Raw genomic sequence first — 19,680 nt, forward strand, 5'->3', positions numbered from 1 at the left:
CAGCCCCACAATGGGGTGAAGAATATACTCAGTAATACTGCATATACATTATTCCATAACATAAAAATCAGCATATGATTAGAAAAGACAGCCTAAATTGCTATTCAGGTAATTAAACTACAAAAGAATACTTTAACTCCCAAAAACGGTTCACCATCCTCTCAAGGTTATGTATCCATCACAGCTGAAACAAGTGGGAATAGGATGAACATATTGAGATCTCTCAAATGTTTCTCTTGTGCATGAAGTCTGTATAAGGTATCTGTGGAACAGATGGATATTTTGATTCGTTCAGGACATAGAAAGACATTAGGGAGGGATAATTATGTCTATCCATATGAAGTGAGTAGCGAATCAGGATAAATGACTACCCACTTTGGCTCCGTAAGCGCGGGCCCTGATTTTAGTACCAAAGAAAATAACTGTGTAGGCAGGTTCAGGTAAACAATAAGATTTGGAGCCCATACCAAAACTAGGAGACACACAATATGTAAGAGATAATTAACATATCGGTCGCTACGTCGCTACAGGTGATCCTTCGCTGGTTACAATCCATTGTATTCCGTTACAGGCTCTGTAGTAAGTGCTACCACATCGTGGACAAATAATAAAGAGAGAGTTTTACTTACTAAAGAAAGCTTAACGGAGCTAGCAAAAAAGTGGACAGTCTAACTAGCCGAGGCAGTTGATCTGCTCTTGTAAAAGTCTCCATTAACTTGGTCCCTGTCTCTGGTTTTGCTGTGGTGGTAAAGCTGGTGGTAGTAGCCCCTATTCCCAGGAAATTGCTGAGTAGCATGAAGAACTTTGTCTATCAACTCTATCAACAATTATGGGGGATGCTCTAGCAAGTTGTACTGCCATGTCCTGCAGACCCTGGATAGCAGTATCATGAAAGGTGCTAATCTGTTCTTCCTCCACAAGTCTTTCAGCTACACTCCTCAATTCCTCTTTCACGTTAGGAACTGCCAGAGACAGTGCATTTTATGTCGGAGGCCACAGACTGTAGGTCCGAATCTGACATTTTAGACATCTGTTGCATCAGTTCCATGATGGTCTGTATCCAAGTGTCTCTTTCCTTTGGCAGCTGAATCCTGAGACATGTGGTTGGATACTGCTGGTGAGAATTCTGGTCCTTGTGTCTAAACGTTTGTCTCATCCGATGTGTCTTATTTCTGGGATCAGAATAGTTTAGAGAGATTTTGTCCTAGCTGAGAGTGGAAGGTCTAGTTTGATTTCTTCATTTACTATTTACATGTTCCCCCTACTCTGTCATATAGGGGGAAAGCAGTATAGTCACCTCTCCCCCTCCTCCTCCTTGGCCTCATCCGGTGAATGCTCTGAGCCACCAGTCCTACCCAAGTGACTAAGAGCCTAATGAACCATGCAAAATGCTGACCACTTATCCAATAATCGCCTTACTGCTTCTAACTGATTGGGTGTCCATTGCGTGTTTTTGTGATCAGGTGTAGAAGTGGTAGTATTTGCTCTTCTGTTCACTCTCTGTTAATTCTTGCGACTACTAAGTCATATTTATTTTTACCACAGAAATGTCCACAAAACTCTCTGAGCTCTATTTGCCTCACTTTGCAGCCAATCAAATCCATGATTAGGGCTAGTTCCACCACTGCTGTGCTAGGGAGCAGGCAGAGCGAAAGAGTCTTGGTGTTACAGATTCTAACTAGTACCTCAACGTTCCAGACAACTGTGAGAGTCTTGGAGACAGGCAGAGCCATTTTGGATAGCAAGGGTTTCATAAAGACAGTAATGCCCTGCAATGTTTGTTGAGATACAACATTTTTATTGAGAATTAGTTCTTGAGTATTGGTACCATGTCCCAAAGGGAACCCTAATGATGCTAGCTTTTTTCCCAGATATTTATAAAGGACATGCCAGGGCCATCCAGGGCTTCTGGAGCACAAAGCAGTTGCCTCATTTATTTAGGTGAGCCCAAGCGGACAGGGCACCCTCTCCAGCATCTCAGCCCTCAGTTCCTGAATGATATACATGCCCAGTATCACTTGTAGCCACCTCCTCCTGGACCCACATGTAATCACTATACCCTTCTGGCCAAGGTCCTGCCCCAGCAGTTCAACTTTCATCCAAGTAATCCTGATTGTTTCTATAGGGAGCTCATTGGTGACTCTCAATGAGATCCAAGAAGTGACTGAGGTCATCTTCTTTTTAAGGAAAGTATTATTGGAACAGCAGTTCTGACAGAGTAGCTTTGTTTTGTAGCCCTGATGAAGGTTCAGTGTGTTTGCCCCCAGAAATGTGTTGGCTCTATTCTGCTATGAATCAATTTGATCATTAAATTACCTTGGACGTTTGTTTGGCACTCTTATTGTATTGTATGTGTCCGGATTCTCAACTCTGAGTATCTTCTTCTTTTCTGAGGGTGGTGCCTGTTTTGTGCAGTGCAGCCAAACCCGAGCCAGTGTGCCCAGTGACAATTTCCGTGACCCATAGAAAATCTGACTCCAGTTCCCCATTTCTTCTTGTAGTTACAATAAAAACATGGCAGGGCTACCCATCATCCTCAACCACACACACACACTCTTTCCAAAACTGAATCAAAAGGTGTGGCTAAAGTAGTGATTTAAACATAATGAGGTGATTTTGCAAAACACAAATTTGGAAAACCCACATATGCAGATTGAATACATAATTTTATATTTCTTATGTACTCACATGGTAACTGTGGACACTTGTTACATTTATGCTGTCCCCATGCGGTTCCAACACTGCCACAACAGTCCTCTTCTTTGGTGAGTCCCGGTAGAGGGTTGCTACCACACTAAAATCAAAAAGTTGTAAAGTGATGTTAAAAAGCAAACATACATCTACTGAAAACTGTTAGTTTTCTCTGAATTAATTTTCTGTGAAATCTACACAAACACCCTACGCATTTCCCACCTTCATGTCCCCCAAAAAATACATTCCCCATTTTTTTATTTGCAACCTAACTTGTGGGATACAGCAGCAGCAACAACCAGAAAAATGGATTTTTGACCTACCCATAAAATCCGTCTCTTGGAGTACAGTAAGGGACACCGGCTGAGGATGAAGAAGAAGAAGAAGAGGATGAGGATGAAGAAGAAGAAGAAGAGGATGAGGAAGAAGAAGAAGAAGATGAGGATGAAGAAGAAGAAGAGGATGAGGATGAAGAAGAAGAAGAGGATGAAGAAGAAGAAGAAGAGGATGAGGATGAAGAAGAAGAAGAGGATGAGGATGAAGAAGAAGATGAGGATGAAGAAGAAGAGGATGAGGATGAAGAAGAAGAGGATGAGGATGAAGAAGAAGAAGAAGAAGAGCATGAGGATGAAGAAGAAGATGATGAAGAAGAAGAAGAGGATGAAGAAGAAGAAGATGAGGATGAAGAAGAAGAAGATGAGGATGAAGAAGAAGATGAGGATGAGGATGAAGAAGAAGAAGAAGAGGATGAGGATGAAGAAGAAGAAGAAGAGGATGAGGATGATGAAGAAGAAGAGGATGAGGATGAAGAAGAAGAAGAATAAGAAGATGAGGATGAAGAAGAAGAAGAAGAGGAAGAGGATGAGGGTGAAGAAGAAGAAGAAGAGGATGATGATGAGGAAGAAGAAGAGGATGAGGAAGAAGAAGAGGATGAGGAAGAAGAAGAAGATGAGGAAGAAGAAGAAGATGAGGATGAAGAAGAAGAAGAGGATGAGGATGAAGAAGAGGATGAGGATGATGAAGAAGAAGAAGAAGAAGAGGATGAAGAAGAAGAAGAGGATGAGGATGAAGAAGAAGAAGAAGAGGATGAGGGTGAGGAAGAAGAAGAAGAGGATGAGGATGATGAAGAAGAAGAAGAGGATGAGGATGAAGAAGAAGAAGAAGAGGAGGAGGATGATGAAGAAGAAGAAGAAGAGGAGGAGGATGAGGATGACGAAGAAGAAGAGGAGGATGAGGATGACGAAGAAGAAGAGGAGGATGAGGATGAAGAAGAAGAGGATGAGGATGAAGAAGAAGAGAATGAGGATGAAGAAGAAGAAGAAGAAGAGGATGAGGATGATGAAGAAGAAGAAGAGGATGAGGAGGATGAGGATGACGAAGAAGAAGAGGAGGATGAGGATGACGAAGAAGAAGAGGAGGATGAGGATGAAGAAGAAGAGGATGAGGATGAAGAAGAAGAGAATGAGGATGAAGAAGAAGAAGAAGAAGAGGATGAGGATGATGAAGAAGAAGAAGAGGATGAGGATGATGAAGAAGAAGAAGAAGAGGAGGAGGATGAGGATGACGAAGAAGAAGAGGAGGATGAGGATGAAGAAGAAGAGGATGAGGATGAAGAAGAAGAGAATGAGGATGAAGAAGAAGAGAAAGAGGATGAGGATGAAGAAGAGGATGAGGATGAAGAAGAAGAAGAGGATGAGGATGAAGAAGAAGAGGATGAGGATGAAGAAGAAGAAGAAGAAGAAGTAGGATGAAAATAAGAAGAATTCCATTCCAGCAAAAAGTGTATCTGCAGAGAGCTCCGCTATTTCTGACAGTTCTCTGACAGTTCCTTCACATTTACAGCGGTTGAAACATTGTATCTATTTGTTTCCGAATAAAAACATCTGTATCCTAAATGGAAACAAATAGATACAATGTTTCAACCGCTGTAAATGTGAAGGAACTGTCAGAGAACTGTCAGAAATAGCGGAGCTCTCTGCAGGGACACTTTTTGCCGGCTGTAGAAGGGATGAAAATCAGCCGATCGGGGAAAATTCGATTCGTGCATCCGAAGTTTGCTAATTTTCGGATTCGGCGCGAATCGAATTTTTCCTAATATTCGAAACGAATTCCACTTCGCCAAGTTCGATTCGCTCATCTCTAGTTATGGTAGTAGCAAGAAATATACAACTAAATTAAAAATAGGGTTTTTTTACTATTTTGGGTCAGTTTTCCTTTGATAATAAAACAAATCAGAAGATACCCATTACCATTTACCACCAATTGAAAGCCCAATTTGTCCTGCAAAAAACAAGGTATAATTAGCATAGATGCACAAAGTAGTTTTAATGATAATGCAAATGGTAAAGACCTATGCACTGCTATGTTCCAACTATAGTGATAATATCAGGGAGGAAGATTGCTGCACTCACTACTCTGGTGTACTCACACTCAAAATTAAATAAATGAAAAAAATGTGGTGCAATATCTCACCATAAATAGAACAATAAGCTTTAGAAACACAAAATGACAGTCTAAGAATTTTTTTTTTCCAATAATAAACGTCCAATCCAGTATATGTTGTGTTATCATCCAGCAATAACCAACATCGTACTTGACTTGTGACCCCACTCCCTGCTCACCTTGACCATTGACCCATAGATTATAATAGGCCAAAAACTCAAATTATAAGAAAAATGTGTCTCCAAATTTCTGATCTGTGACGTGTTCCTTCCACGTATTATGCTTCTTTAACAACTTGCCCTCCTAAGGATTTACCGCCCTTCCTGACCAGGCCATTTGTTGCGTTACAGCGCTGCGTTACTTTGACTATTGCGCGGTCATGCAATGCTGCACCCAGATGAAATTTATGTCCTTTTTCCCACAAATTGAGCTTTCGGTGGTATTTGATGGCCTGTGCATTTTTTATTTTTTGCGCTATAAAAAAAAGACCAACAATTTTGAGGATAAAAAACAATATTTTTGACTTTTTGCTATTAAACTTGTCCAGTAAAAAAATAAAAAATAAATAAATGTCATAAATTTAGGCCAAAATGTATTCTGCTACATGTCTTTGCTAAAAAAAAATGACAATACATGTAAATTAATTGGTTTACGGCAAAATTATAGCATTTACAAATGGCAGTATATTTACTGGGCTTTTTTTTTATTACTAGTAATGGCAGCGATTAGCGACTTATAGCGGGACTGCGGCGGGCATTCTGACACTGGGGGTAACTGACTTGGTGTCACTGACATCCCCAGTGACACCAATACAGTGATCAGTGCTAACAAAAAGCACTGACACTACTAATGGCACTGGGCAGGAAGGGGTTAACATGTGGGGCGATCAAAGGGTTAACTGTATGCTGTGTGTGTTTTACAGTGGGGCTGTGTGTTTGTGCTTTACTGTAAGCACACTGCTTATACATGATTTTGCATACCCGTGCTGCTCTGTAGCAGTACCTCTGCTATAGGGCGGACAGGAAGAAGTTAAGCGTCTCTTCTCTAGGGAGAATAAATTTATTGTCATTCCTCATAACTCAAATTATGAGGTGATTCTGATTTGTTTTTGAGCTACTATATGCAATGAGCTACTATATACACAGCATGATGTTTTACCCAAGCACAAAGCAGACTAAAGCAGGAATAAACAGAAATGTAAACACAACTTCTCCATAAGATCCATTTTAGATTTTAGACATTACATTTTAGAGCAATCCTAACTGCTTCACAAAAACAGTGCTAAACAAAAAGCACTGGCACTGTACTAATGGCACTGGACAAGAAGGGGTTAATGTGAGAGGTGATCAAAGGGTTAACTATGTGAAGGAAGTGTCTTACTAGTGGGCGGGGGGGTGTGCTTCACTGTAAGCACACTGACCGGGATGGCTGTGCTGTGCACGGCCATCCTGAGAAGTGTGCCTGATCTGACAGGGAGGAAGACTGTTTGTAAACAAAACAGTCTTCCTACCTGTCGGTGAATGTCGGTAATAACTGGACGCTGGTGGGTAATTACTGGCTGGGACCTGGCTGATTGACATCCGTGGCCACCAATGGCGGCACGGGTAGGATGCGCACACCTCCTACCCGGAAATGCAAAATCATGTATATATACGTGATTTTGCGCACCCGTGCCGCCGTGTAGCAGTATATCTGCTATACGGTGGTGGGGAAGCAGTTAAACTCCAGATCTGTGCAAAATAAAACAAAAACATACCATAGTGCAGCACCATTTCATATAACCAAAAATTCAACGTGTTACAGTATCCACTCACTTTAAACAAATTATATGTAACTCCAAATTATATGGGAAAAGGGGATGTAGGGCAGGAAGGAGGGTACAATAAAAAAAGAAGAAGGGACTGATAGGACAGGGCATATTTAATCTAAGTGGCACAGAGCTAACTAAAGAAGAAATAAAAGTTCTAGATCAGGGACTCCAGTTTGCCTCTAAACAGGGTTTGAACAAATTTGATACTTATGTTAACATTCAGAAGTTCGTTCATAAGCTAAATGTAAATAAATTCTGTGCTATGAATCCACTTCCTTTGGATCATCACAGGATTGATGGGTGTAGCACTAATCATGAGGGGGTGATGAAAGCTACTCAGTGGGCTTTTAGCCACACGAGTGGTTTGTCCAATAAACAGAAGAAGTTCCTTTTGAAATGTTTAGAGTTTTGTTTGCAGCACAATTATTTTTGGTATCAGAATAATTATTATTTACAGATATCGGGGGTGGCTATGGGCGCAAAATTTGCACCGAGTATAGCAAATATCTATATGGCCCAATGGGAGGAAGAGGAAGTTTTAAAAGTATGTTCTCCCCAGCTCAGTCTTTATCGTAGGTTTATTGATGACCTAATCATCCTATAGGTTGGTAATTTATGAGATTTAGAGGCTATGATGAGTAATATGAATATTAATAACAGGAATATTAACTTGACTTGGGATTCGAGTGCAACCCGGATACATTTTCTGGATTTGGAACTTATTAAGGATGAGAGCAGTTTTAAAAATATAATGTTCTTCAAAAATACGGATAGAAACGCATACATACTTAGTCATAGCTGTCATCATAAACCCTGGCTTGTTAATGTTCCGAGGGGCCAGTTTATGAGACTAAAAAGGAATAGTAAAGAGGAAGATTTTTTAAATCAGTCACACATGTTGGCACATAGTTTTATAGCAAAGGAATACAAACCACAATTTATAGAATCTGAAAGAGATAAAGTAAGATCATTAGACAGAGCTTCCCTGTTGATAGATAAAAATAAGGTGGATAATATGATGCAAGGGGTACCAGTGATTTTGGATTTAAATATCCAGTTTAAACAAGTGGAGCATATACAGTCAGGTCCATAAATATTGGGACATCGACACAATTCTAACATTTTTGGCTCTATACACCACCATAATGGATTTGAAATTAAACAAACAAGATGTGCTTTAACTGCAGACTGTCAGCTTTAATTTGAGGGCATTTTCATCCAAATCAGGTGAACGGTGTAGGAATTACAACAGTTTGCATATGTGCCTCCCACTTGTTAAGGGACCAAAAGTAATGGGACAGAATAATAATCATAAATCAAACTTTCACTTTTTAATACTTGGTTGCAAATCCTTTGCAGTCAATTACAGCCTGAAGTCTGGAACGCATAGACATCACCAGATGCTGGGTTTCATCCCTGGTTATGCTCTGCCAGGCCTCTACTGCAATTGTCTTCAGTTCCTCTTGGGGCATTTTCCCTTCAGTTTTGTCTTCAGCAAGTGAAATGCATGCTCAATCGGATTCAGGTCAGGTGATTGACTTGGCCATTGCAGAACATTCCACTTCTTTCCCTTAAAAAACTCTTTGGTTGCTTTTGCAGTCTGCTTTGGGTCATTGTCCATCTGCACTGTGAAGCGGCGTCCAATAAGTTGTGAAGCATTTGGCTGAATATGAGCAGATAATATTGTCCGAAACACTTCAGAATTCATCCTGCTGCTTTTGTCAGCAGTCACATCATCAATAAATACAAGAGAACCAGTTCCATTGGAAGCCATACATGCCCACGCCATGACACTATCACCACCATGCTTCACTGATGAGGTGGTATGCTTAGGATCATGAGCAGTTCCTTTCCTTCTCCATACTCTTCTCTTCCCATCACTCTGGTACAAGTTGATCTTGGTCTCATCTGTCCATAGGATGTTGTTCCAGAACTGTGAAGGCTTTTTTAGATGTCGTTTGGCAAACTCTAATCTGGCCTTCCTGTTTTTAGGCTCACCAATGGTTTCCATCTTGTGGTGAACCCTCTGTATTCACTCTGGTGTAGTCTTCTCTTGATTGTTGACTTTGACACACATACACCTACCTCCTGGAGAGTGTTCTTGATCTGGCCAACTGTTGTGAAGGGTGTTTTCTTCACCAGGGAAAGAATTCTTCGGTCATCCACCACAGTTGTTTTCCGTGGTCTTCCGGGTCTTTTGGTATTGCTGAGCTCACTGGTGCGTTCCTTCTTTTTAAGAATGTTCCAAACATTTGTTTGGCCACGCCTAATGTTTTTGCTATCTCTGTGATGGGTTTGTTTTGTTTTTTCAGCCTAATGATGGCTTGCTTCACTGATAGTGACAGCTCTTTGGATCTCATCTTGAGAGTTGACAGAAACAGATTCCAAATGCAAATAGCACACTTGAAATGAACTCTGGACCTTTTATCTGCTCATTGTAATTGGGATAATGAGGAAATAACACACACCTGGCCATGGAACAGCTGAGAAGCCAATTGTCCCATTACTTTTGGTCCCTTAAAAAGTGGGAGGCACATATGCAAACTGTTGTAATTCCTACACCGTTCACCTGATTTGGATGTAAATACCCTCAAATTAAAGCTGACAGTCTGCAGTTAAAGCACATATTGTTTGTTTCATTTCAAATCCATTGTGGTGGTGTATAGAGCCAAAAATGTTAGAATTGTGTCGATGTCCCAATATTTATGGACCTGACTGTATATAGGCAATATTGCCCATACTTAAACTGGATAAACATCTTAGTTCTGTTATTTCTGATACACCAAGGTTTATATATAAAAAAGCCCCAGTTTGAGGGATAAACTAATCCACAATGTAGGCTTTACTTTCTTTAAAGACAAAGGTTTTTTCGCCTGTGGAGGGTGCTATAGCTGCACTAGGGTTAAGAATAACTATAAAAAAAGAGAGTCCTTTAGTAGCTCAACAACAGGGAGGGAGTATCAAATTAAAGATTTATGTATCATGCAATACCACAGGAGTGATGTATGCCCTTTCCTGCCCATGTGGGCTTTAATATGTTGGGGGCACTAAGAGGGTGTTCAAAGAAAGGGCGAAAGAGCATGTCCACAATATTAATAAGGGATTCCCTAAACATTTTGTTTCCAGACATTTTTTGGACAAGCATAATAAGGATTGCTCAGGGTTACAATTTTAGGGGATTGAGTCCTATAAAAGCAACTGGAGGGGTGATAATAAGATCAGAGAGTTGAGTAAAAGAGTCCTTTTGGATCCCTGAACTTAAGACTGGCTCCAAGAGGGATGAATAAAAATTTTGATTTCAAGTGATTTTTAATTTTATTTAGCGGCAAAATCCATTGATATTGTAATGTTATTTAGGTTCATGTACAATATTATGATATATAGAATTTTTTATTTTATTTATATTTTTATAGATTTTATATAATATATACATTTGTTCATTGCTACAAAGACTGTTGTTTAGGAGTTAAAAGATGTATATGTGATAAGCATCCAATCTGTTTCCTATTCGCTGGGAACCTCTGCTGTCAGTGACGGTCATTCCGTTTTACTATTGCTTTTCAGAGGTAGTGTTATACCACTCCAAAAGGCTCTATTAGGTTAGAGAATGGAATGTTATCTTTTCTATTATAGTGGGTCTACAACAAAATGGCGCTGAAAACGGGATGTTACCTTCTCTATTGTGTGCTCTAATTTGGTCTTCTGAAAAAATGGCGCTGGGTTCTATATATAAGGCGGATGAACATCAGACAGTCCAATCAGGTCCCGTTGATAAAGCCATGTGATCGGTGACAAACTGCACCGGGGAGGAGCTTGCGGATGACGTCACGACACAACGGAAGGTCTGCGTTTATCACAGATGTATACATCGCTCCAGGACTCTGCAGATTGTGAAGCACTTTGCTAACTTTTCTAGGGCCGCAGTTGCTATTGTGTCACTAATATTTCAAGATCTTGCGATTGGCTGGAGCATACAGGTGAAACTCAGAAAATTTGAATATCATGCAAAAGTTCATTTATTTCAGTAATGCAACTTAAAAGGTGAAACTAATATATGAGATAGACTCATTACATGCAAAGCAAGAGAGTTCAAGCCGTGATTTGTCATAATTGTGATGATTATGGCTTACAGCTCATGAAAACCCCATATCCACAATCTCAGAAAATTAGAATATTGTGAAAAGGTGCAATATTCTAGGCTCAAAATGTCCCACTCTAATCAGCTAATTAAGCCATTACACCTGCAAAGGGTTCCTGAGCCTTTAAATGGTCTCTCATTCTGGTTCAGTAGGAATCACAATCATGGGAAAGACTGCTGACCTGACAGTTGTGCAGAAAACCATCATTGACACCCTCCATAAGGAGGGAATGTCTCAAAAGGTAATTGCAAAAGAAGTTGGATGTTCCCAAAGTGCTGTATCAAAGCACATTAATAGAAAGTTATGTGGAAGGGAAAAGTGTGGAAGAAAAAGGTGCACAAGCAGCAGGGATGACCGCAGCCTGGAGAGGATTGTCAGGAAAAGGCCATTCAAAAGTGTTGGGTGTCGCAAACGTGCTCCTCAGAGATGGACACGGTTCAACCATTTTGTTAGGCGTCTCCATTTTCTCCCCTCATCTTTCCACCCCTCCCTCTCACAGAGAGAAGACATCTCGCCAGTGTGTGTATGTGTACTGTTTATGGGTCACTGGCAGGGCAAGGCACTTCTAGCTGGTGTCGAGCTGTCTGTGAAAGCTGTATCCTTTCTCACCTAGGAAGAGATAGGACCAATTTTCCCCAGAGAGCTGGAGTCTCCCTGGCCAAAGTACCTGTGTAATTTCACACCTCGTAACAAGCTAAGGAGCCTTCCCAGGAGTTGAAGGGTCTCTGAGCTAATAAACCTAGCTCAGCATAGGTGACAGAATTAGATGAACACTTCTCAAATCAATTTCTCCCCTATGTCTCATATCTTGGAATATGAGAGACTTACATAAAAACCGGACACCTCCTCAGATGGACAATGAGCAGGCGGACAGTTTGATGGGTCACTCGCTTATCTCAGACCATCAGGGGAGCCTAACCATAGAACTCGTGCAATATATAGTTTCATAATTCATATCTAAATAATCCTCAGACTTGTCTGCATAATAATATACCCGCGGGAGGACTGTCGCTTGTGCAGATGGAAAGTTATAGACCAGAATATTAATTATGAAAGATGTTGGTTCCAGTTTAGGGTTCCGCCTGATGATCCCTCCCTAAACAGGGGATTGGTCTTTCACTTCAGAACCACCCCCTGCTGGGAAACTTTAAAACAGGCTGCCAAGCCTAAGGAAGGGAAGTTGAAAACATCTCCCAATTCTTAACATAAATATACCACCTAGGGAGACCTGTGCCTTTCGGTCTAAAACGTGAACTGCTTCCATCCAAGGCTTATTGGCAAGTAACTTAACCCTTTAACTGCTCCCTGTTATCTCTTTGCTGTGCTGTGCTGCTTTCTATGTATATATATATATATATATATATATATATATATATATATATTAGTTACATCTTCTCTGTAAATATTTTTACTGCACCTGTTTGACCCTTTTAGTAATAAAGCTTTCTTCTGAAAGTGTTGAACTGTTTCTATAGCTCTTAATTGCAATTTACGAATCCCTGCCTTCAAAGAGACGCTACTGTTGGTTTAATGCTCTGTATAACCGGCCTGTGTCAATGACCGGGTTATGCAGACGATTATTTCAATTATTATAGTGTTATAGCGATATTGCGAGTTTCCTCTTTCTCTGAACCAAAAGGAGGTGTTGGCAGTGTGAAGGGGTTAATTGCGTAATTAACCTGACCCAGTAACAAATGATTCAGGCTGCTGGCACATCGATCGGTACCCATTAGCTGGAAAATCGTTGTGCAGGGTGCAGCTGGGTGTGGCATTGTTACACACGTCACATCGCGGCTGTAGATCGGTTAGCCCTTCGGTCACGAGTTTGGTGAGAAGGTCTGGGGTCTGACGCGGCGATCGTGGCATATTGTTGGCAGCGTACATGGGATAATTGCATTAAGAGCTTCAGTGCAGTGTTAAAAATTGGCTCTGCTCTGAAGGATTGTAACCTTTGTGGAAACAGTCCTTAGAAACAAGCGGTGCATATATATATATATATATAGAGAGAGAGAGAGAGAGAGACATATAGCAACAGCTCCTTCCTTTTCCTACTTTCTATTCTATCTTTGCTTGCAATTATGCCTGGTGTAGCAGAATACAAGAAAATGAGCAAAGGTGATTTGAAGGCAGAATTTACCTCACGAGGATTGGATGTTGTTCGCAAAAATTGCGAAGATTTGATTAGTGATCTAGTGGAGTATGATATTCGAGCAGATCAGAGCTCGGGGGAACTTGACCATGACAGGGTTTCCGCTATCTCCAATCCCAGTGGCTCAGAGACGGCCTCACAGGATGGGCATACAGAGACTGACACTGGAAGATCATTGAACGTTATCGTCACACCACCGCCTGAGCGGGCCAGTACCGGAGTGCCTGTAACCAACAGAGACTCTCCTCAGATGCAGGAAGCCCTGAAACGCCTTATGGAGACAGATCTTGAGGCATACCTGCGGTTCCTTGAACGCCAGGCTGACAGAGGAACTACGGGATGCCAGGCTGAGAGAGAGGAATGCCAAGTAGCGGCTGCCAGAGAGGAACGCCAGGCTGATAGGGAAGCTGATCGTTGGCACGAGCTGGAGATGGCGAGGCTCCAGCACCAGTGACAGGTGCAGAACCCTGGGTCCCTAGAGCACAGGGACGCCACTCTGGCCGTGGGCACAGCCAAGTTTCCAGTGATGGAAAAGGATAGTGACCTTGACACGTACTTACTGTCGTTTGAAAAAACGTGCCGTCAGTACCATGTGCCCCAAAACACAATGGGCTCAGTACCTGACACAAGGGCTACGGGGCAAGTGTCAGGGAGCGAGGAGCCAGACACACAAGGAGGTGCAATTAAAGGTAGGTTTATTATACAAAAACAAGACAGATTCTATGCAAGTCCAACAGCAACAGCGGATGACTTGGTAGAACAGTAGCCAGGAAAGATGGTCGCCAGAGCCGGGGTCAGAAGCCAGGAACGATGATCGCCAGAGCCAGGGTCAGAAGCCAGGAAGGATGGTCGCCAGAGCCGAGGTCAGAAGCCAGGAAGGAGTCTTGCCAAAGCCGAGTCGGTATCCAGCAGAGCAATGAGAAACTAAACAGGAGCTTGCTGTGCAACAGACAGGACACGAATACAATGGACAGCTACAAACAGCAGACTTATATGTGATAAGCCGCCACCTCCTGGGGGAGGAGCCGCAGGGGGCTGAAAGCATAAAGGATCCCACAATGCTTTGCAGACACCTAAGATGGATGCCAGCATATGGAGCAGCACAAGCCCTGAGGAAAGGTAGGACCTTGACAGTACCTCCTCATCAAGGGCCTCTCCTCCTCCGCGGCTCAACATAAGGCTTCTGGCAAAAGCGTACGTGAAAAGCATCCGCGGAAGAAACCCAGGAACGCTCCTCGGGACCATAACCACGCCAATGGACCAGGAACTGGACCCGACCGCGGACCAACCGAGAGTCCAGGATGCGGCTCACCTCATACTCCTCATGACTGTCAACCCGGATAGGACGAGGCCGAGGCGGAGAGGCAGTAAAGCAATTACAGACCAGAGGCTTCAACAGGGATACGTGGAAGACATTGGAGATACACATCCCAGGAGGAAGAGCAAGGGCATAGGCAACCGGGTTCACCCTGCGGAGGATGCAGAAAGGACCAACAAAACGGGGAGCCAGTTTCGGTGCGGGCACCCGAAGATTGAGGTTACGAGTGGACAACCACATCCGATCTCCGACCTAGTATGAAGGAGCGGGCAACCATCTACGATCAGCCTGGAGCTTCTGGCGCTGAGCTGAGTCTTATAAGGACCTCTGGATCTGCCCCACGAGGAACGCAGGGCAGCAAGATGGTTATCCACAGCCGGAATGTCCTGTGGCGAGAACAACTCAGGCAATACAGCGGGTTGGAACCCATAGTTGAGAAATAGCAGCGAAGGAATTGTTCCAGGGCCTGGTTGGAACGTTCCGCAGCCCCATTGGACTGCAGGTGGTAGGCCGACCAGAAGGAGAGCTTGATAACCCAACTGGGAGCAGAAGGGGTGCCAGAACCTGGACACAAACTGGCTCCCACGGTCCGAGACAATCACCTTAGGTAACCCATGCAAGCGAAAGGTCTGCCTGGCGAAAACCGTAGCCAGTTCTTGCGCAGTTGGCAATTTCTTGAACGGGACACAATGGCACATCTTAGAGAAATGATCAATGACCATAAGAATGACCGTATGGCCTCGAGACCCAGGGAGGTCTACAATAAAATCCATGCCCAGGTGTGACCAGGGACACTCCCCATTGGGAATGGGTTGCAGAAGGCCCAATGGAAGATGCCGAGGAGATTTATTCTGGGCACAGACAGAACATGCTGCTACATATGAGGCGATGTCGGAACGGAGAGATGGCCACCAGAATAAACGAGAAACAACCCAGGACAACTGGTTCCTCCCTGGATGACCGGCAGTCTTGGAATTATGGTACGTATGCAGCAAGCGTGTGCGCAATCCCTTAGGTATGAAACATCTACAAGCCGGTCTCTCAGAGGGAGCATCAGTTTGAGCAGCTGAAATCTGCTCTCCAAGGGGAGAAGTCAGGCTGGTATGAATGGCAGCCAGGATCTGATCCGGAGGTATGACCAAGGTCGGCTCAGAGTCCTCTCTGGACAGCTCAGAGTATTGCCGCGACAAGGCATCAGCCCTGACATTCTTGGAGCCAGGCAAATAGGAGACCACATAGGTAAAATGCGACAAGAACAAAGCCCCTCTGGCCTGACGGGGCGTCAACCTCTTAGCTTCCGAGAGATACGTCAGGTTCTTGTGCTCAGTGAGAATGAGGACCGGAACCGCAGAACCCTCGAGCAGGTGCCTCCATTCCTTGAGAGCCTGAATAATGGCCAACAACTCCCTGTCTCCAATCTGGTAGTTGCATTCTGCGGAGGAAAGCTTCCTGGAGTAGAACCCACAGGGAAGTAGGGGTCCATCGGGCGACCGACGCTGAGACAGGAGGGCGCCTACTCCCGTCTCAGATGCATCAACCGCGAGGACAAAAGGCAACCCAGGATTGGGATGAGACAGTATCGGAGCCGAAGCAAAAGCGGATTTCAGAGCTTCAAAAGCTAAGATGGCCTCGGATGACCACTCGTGGCGATTACTGCCCTTCTTGGTCAGATCTGAGAGAGGCTTGGCCAGCGTGGAAATGATGTAGCCCAAAAAGGCAACCTGGGATCGGTGAAATTCACACTTCTCGAGCTTACAGAAAAGCTCGTTCTCACGTAACTGTTGCAGCACCCGCTTAACATCCTGGATACGAGACTCCATAGATGCAGAGTAAACCAGGATGTCGTCCAAGTAAACCACCACACACTGCTGCAACAAGTCACGAAAGACATCATTAATGAACTCCTGAAAGACCGCGGGTGTGTTACACAACCCGAAGGGCATAACCAGGGATTCATAGTGGCCGGTTCTGGTGTTGAACGCAGTCTTCCACTCGTTGCCCTCCTTGATCCGTCCGAGGTTGTACGCAGCCCTAAGGTCGAGTTTAGTAAAGATCGTTGCTCCCTTGAGGCGGTCGAACAACTCGGTAGTCAACGGAATTAGGTAAGCATTCTTAATCGTGATTCAATTGAGACCCCTAAAATCAATGCAAGGCCTGAATTCACCACCCTTCTTTTTCACGAAGAAAAAGCCAGCTCCTGCTGGAGAAGTAGACTTGCGAATGTGCCCCCAGGAAAGCGTATTCACAAGGTACTCCTCCTTGGCCTGATTCTCCGCAAACTGAAATAGGATACACCCTGCCACGTGGAGGAGTGGCACCAGGTTGTAAGGTTATGGCACAATCATATGGACGATGAGGAGGCAGAGCACCGGTGCGCACCTTGTCAAACACGTCCAGGTACTCCCCATAGTCAGTAGGCAACACAGAGTCCGAGGAGGCACACAACACCATAACAGGTCCACGGATGCAATCGGCCCCACACTGTGGAGACCACGAGAGAATCTCGGCCGACCGCCAATCAAAGGTCGGATTGTGCTTCTGAAGCCAGGGATATCCCAAAACCACGGAGTAGACCACGGGACAGAAAACGTAGGCGCCATTTGGTTAGGAGGCCTCCGCAGACGCTCCTTAAGTGCAGGCCTCTCCCTGAGCCTGGTGTCAATCAGGATTAGGAAGGAAATGAGTGGTTCGAGCTCCACAGGCAGTTCTTTGGCTGCAATCTCGTCCTTCAACGCATCTGAGAGACCATGAGAGAAAGCAGCCACCAGAGCCTCTTTGTTCCAACACACCTCTGCAGCCAGGGTACCAAATTCTATGGCGTACTCGGCAACGGTTCGTGAACCCTGATGCATGGACATGAGCAGCTTAGCAGCAGAGGCGGAGTGTGCAGGCACATCAAATACCGTATGGAAGGAGGCAACAAAACCGGCAAACTCGTGAATCAAAGGGTTATCGTTTTCCCATAAGGGATTTGCCCAGGCCAAGGCCTTGTCCGAGAGCAGCGAGATTAGTAATCCCACCTTTGACCTCTCCGTAGGAAAAGCGTGGGGTATCAATTCAAAATATATGCCCACTTGGTTAAGGAAACCCCGACACTGACTCGGCTCACCCCCAAAGCGCTGTGGAAGGAGGGCTGAACTAGTCATACCTCTGGGCAACGCAGGTGCGGCAGCAGATGCGGAGGTAGGCGCAACAACCGGAGCAACAGCTGGAGTGACCACAGGAGTGACAACCAGCCTAATAGCACCAGGAGTAAGGTACGCTGTGCGTGCCAGCAGCGTCTGCAACGCCTGAGTGAACTGATCCAACAAGAGATCCTGCTGATCAAGTCTGGCAACCAACATAGGGAGCGAGGGCGTACCTGCACCATCAGGATTCATGGCATTCGTGATGCCCGCTATCCCTGTTGACCGGCTCGAATTTGACCACGGCATTGGGCCCTAGATGGCCGGATGGGCCCCCGAGGGACATTATTGTCAAGTTTACTACTACCGCACTAAGGAAAGTATCCTCTTGTCGGCCAGAAACAACCCTGACCTCAGCTTCCAGGGGCATCGCTACCAGCTCTTCGCGGATCTCTCCCAGATCACTCTTCAGAAGCGCCGCCAGTTGAAGCCCTTCACTTCGATCCTGGTGAAACACAGGATTAAATACACATGGGGCTTTCCATTTCGCCTCACCTTCAATTACCAGGGCCGCAGTCACTCGGTTGCAACGCCAGGGGAGGCCCATTCTCTCTTTAAATCTTTGCACCTTCTTTCGCCGGAAGCTGCTGATCAGAGCCCAGCTCATTCATCTGGATCCCCGGTGAGGCCGCTTCCTCTGGGCCACACCTGGGAGCGGTCGTCCAACAGGAAGCGGGCCCTTCCTCAGACACCTTCGTGATTAAGTCTTTCCTGTTCTTCTCCGGGCTGAAGATGCATCTTGGACCTCCTACGTGGCGTTTCAATGATGGACTTCTCTGACGGGACCGTGAGTTTGGCCCCTGGGCTTTCCCGGTTTGTTGCATTCTAGGTTGAGACTAATCCAGCTTGCTCCCTTGGGTCCCATCCCTGGTTGGGGGGGAGGGGGGTCTCCTCCTGGACTTGAGGATTATGACTTTCTGCTGTTGCAGCCTATTTGAGGTCCGGGTGATGTTATTCGGGCCCCCGTTGATGGCATGGGGTGCTGGTTCCCTCGGGTTCCGAGGTGGGAGGTTGACCTGGTAGGCCCGGTTGGGTGGGAGGCGGTAGGCCCCATGGTTCTCCGGGATTCTATGGGGTGGTCATCACAGAAGTCATCACTCCTGGGACCCATGGGATCCTTATTTGGTTCCTCATGCTATTATGTTCATTGCCCTTTGGTCTTTTTGCCCCCTGAAGACTTATGTTCTTGATGTTTACATTTGCAGCCATTTGTCCGGTGGTAGAGCCACCCCTAATTGGTATCCTTCGAGTGTAGGATGCATGTCACCATTGGCGTGATACGATTGCACTGTTGTATATACTTCTTGTGTCTTTTTCTCCTTTTCTTTTTTTGTTTTCTTCTCTTCGTTTTTTTCGTTTTTGTTTCATGCAGGGTTCCTGAACGCCACGGTCCGATTGCCGGTGGGAGTGGAAATTGTTGGCTGCTTTATGTTTTTTTTGTTGAGCGTTCTATGCTGCTGCCGCCATGGCCTCGCCCCTTTTGAAAATACACTCGCAAAATATTCAAGGCTTCAATTCACCTCAGAAGTGGGCTAAAGTTTTTCATCACTTCAAATCGCAACAAATTGACGTGGTATGTTTGCAAGAGACCAGGTTTTCTCAGTCCTCCGCTCCGCGTTATCTTTCACCTCACTATCCCACCTTTTACACGGCCTCAGCTCCCGAGAAGCATCAGGGTGTACTGATAGCTTTCAAACGCAATCTCCCTTTTGTCTGTGCTAGGAATATAGCGGACCCCACGGGTAGATATTTGCTTCTGCAAGGCACCCTTTGGGACCAGGAGGTTACTTTTGTCTCTTACTACGCGCCTAATCGTTTTCAGCATAAATTCTTTTCGCAGCTTTGCACCATTGTTTCCCGACACTCCAAGGGTCTTCTTCTTGTTTTGGGAGATTCAAATGTTACCTTGGATTCTACATTGGATAGGCGCTATGCACAGGGGGCGG

The 19,680-nt window shown here is 44.6% G+C and overlaps 1 protein-coding gene across 6 annotated transcripts in view; it reads right to left on the reverse strand.

The window, feature by feature from the left end:
* LOC149459085 (latent-transforming growth factor beta-binding protein 3-like) overlaps positions 1–19,680 on the reverse strand; it is a 999,560-nt gene that overhangs the window by 761,424 nt on the left and 218,456 nt on the right. For all 6 annotated transcript variants that reach the window (XM_089681663.1, XM_089681666.1, XM_089681665.1 and 3 more), the window contains exon 4: positions 2,689–2,794. In XM_089681663.1, coding sequence (XP_089537789.1) covers positions 2,689–2,794 — 106 coding nt within the window. The remainder of the gene's footprint in view (positions 1–2,688; positions 2,795–19,680) is intronic.

The sequence above is a fragment of the Staurois parvus genome, unplaced genomic scaffold (assembly GCF_062004578.1).
Source record: "Staurois parvus isolate SC_StPar_1 unplaced genomic scaffold, SC_StPar_1.0 ptg000275l, whole genome shotgun sequence".
Lineage (NCBI taxonomy): Eukaryota > Metazoa > Chordata > Amphibia > Anura > Ranidae > Staurois > Staurois parvus.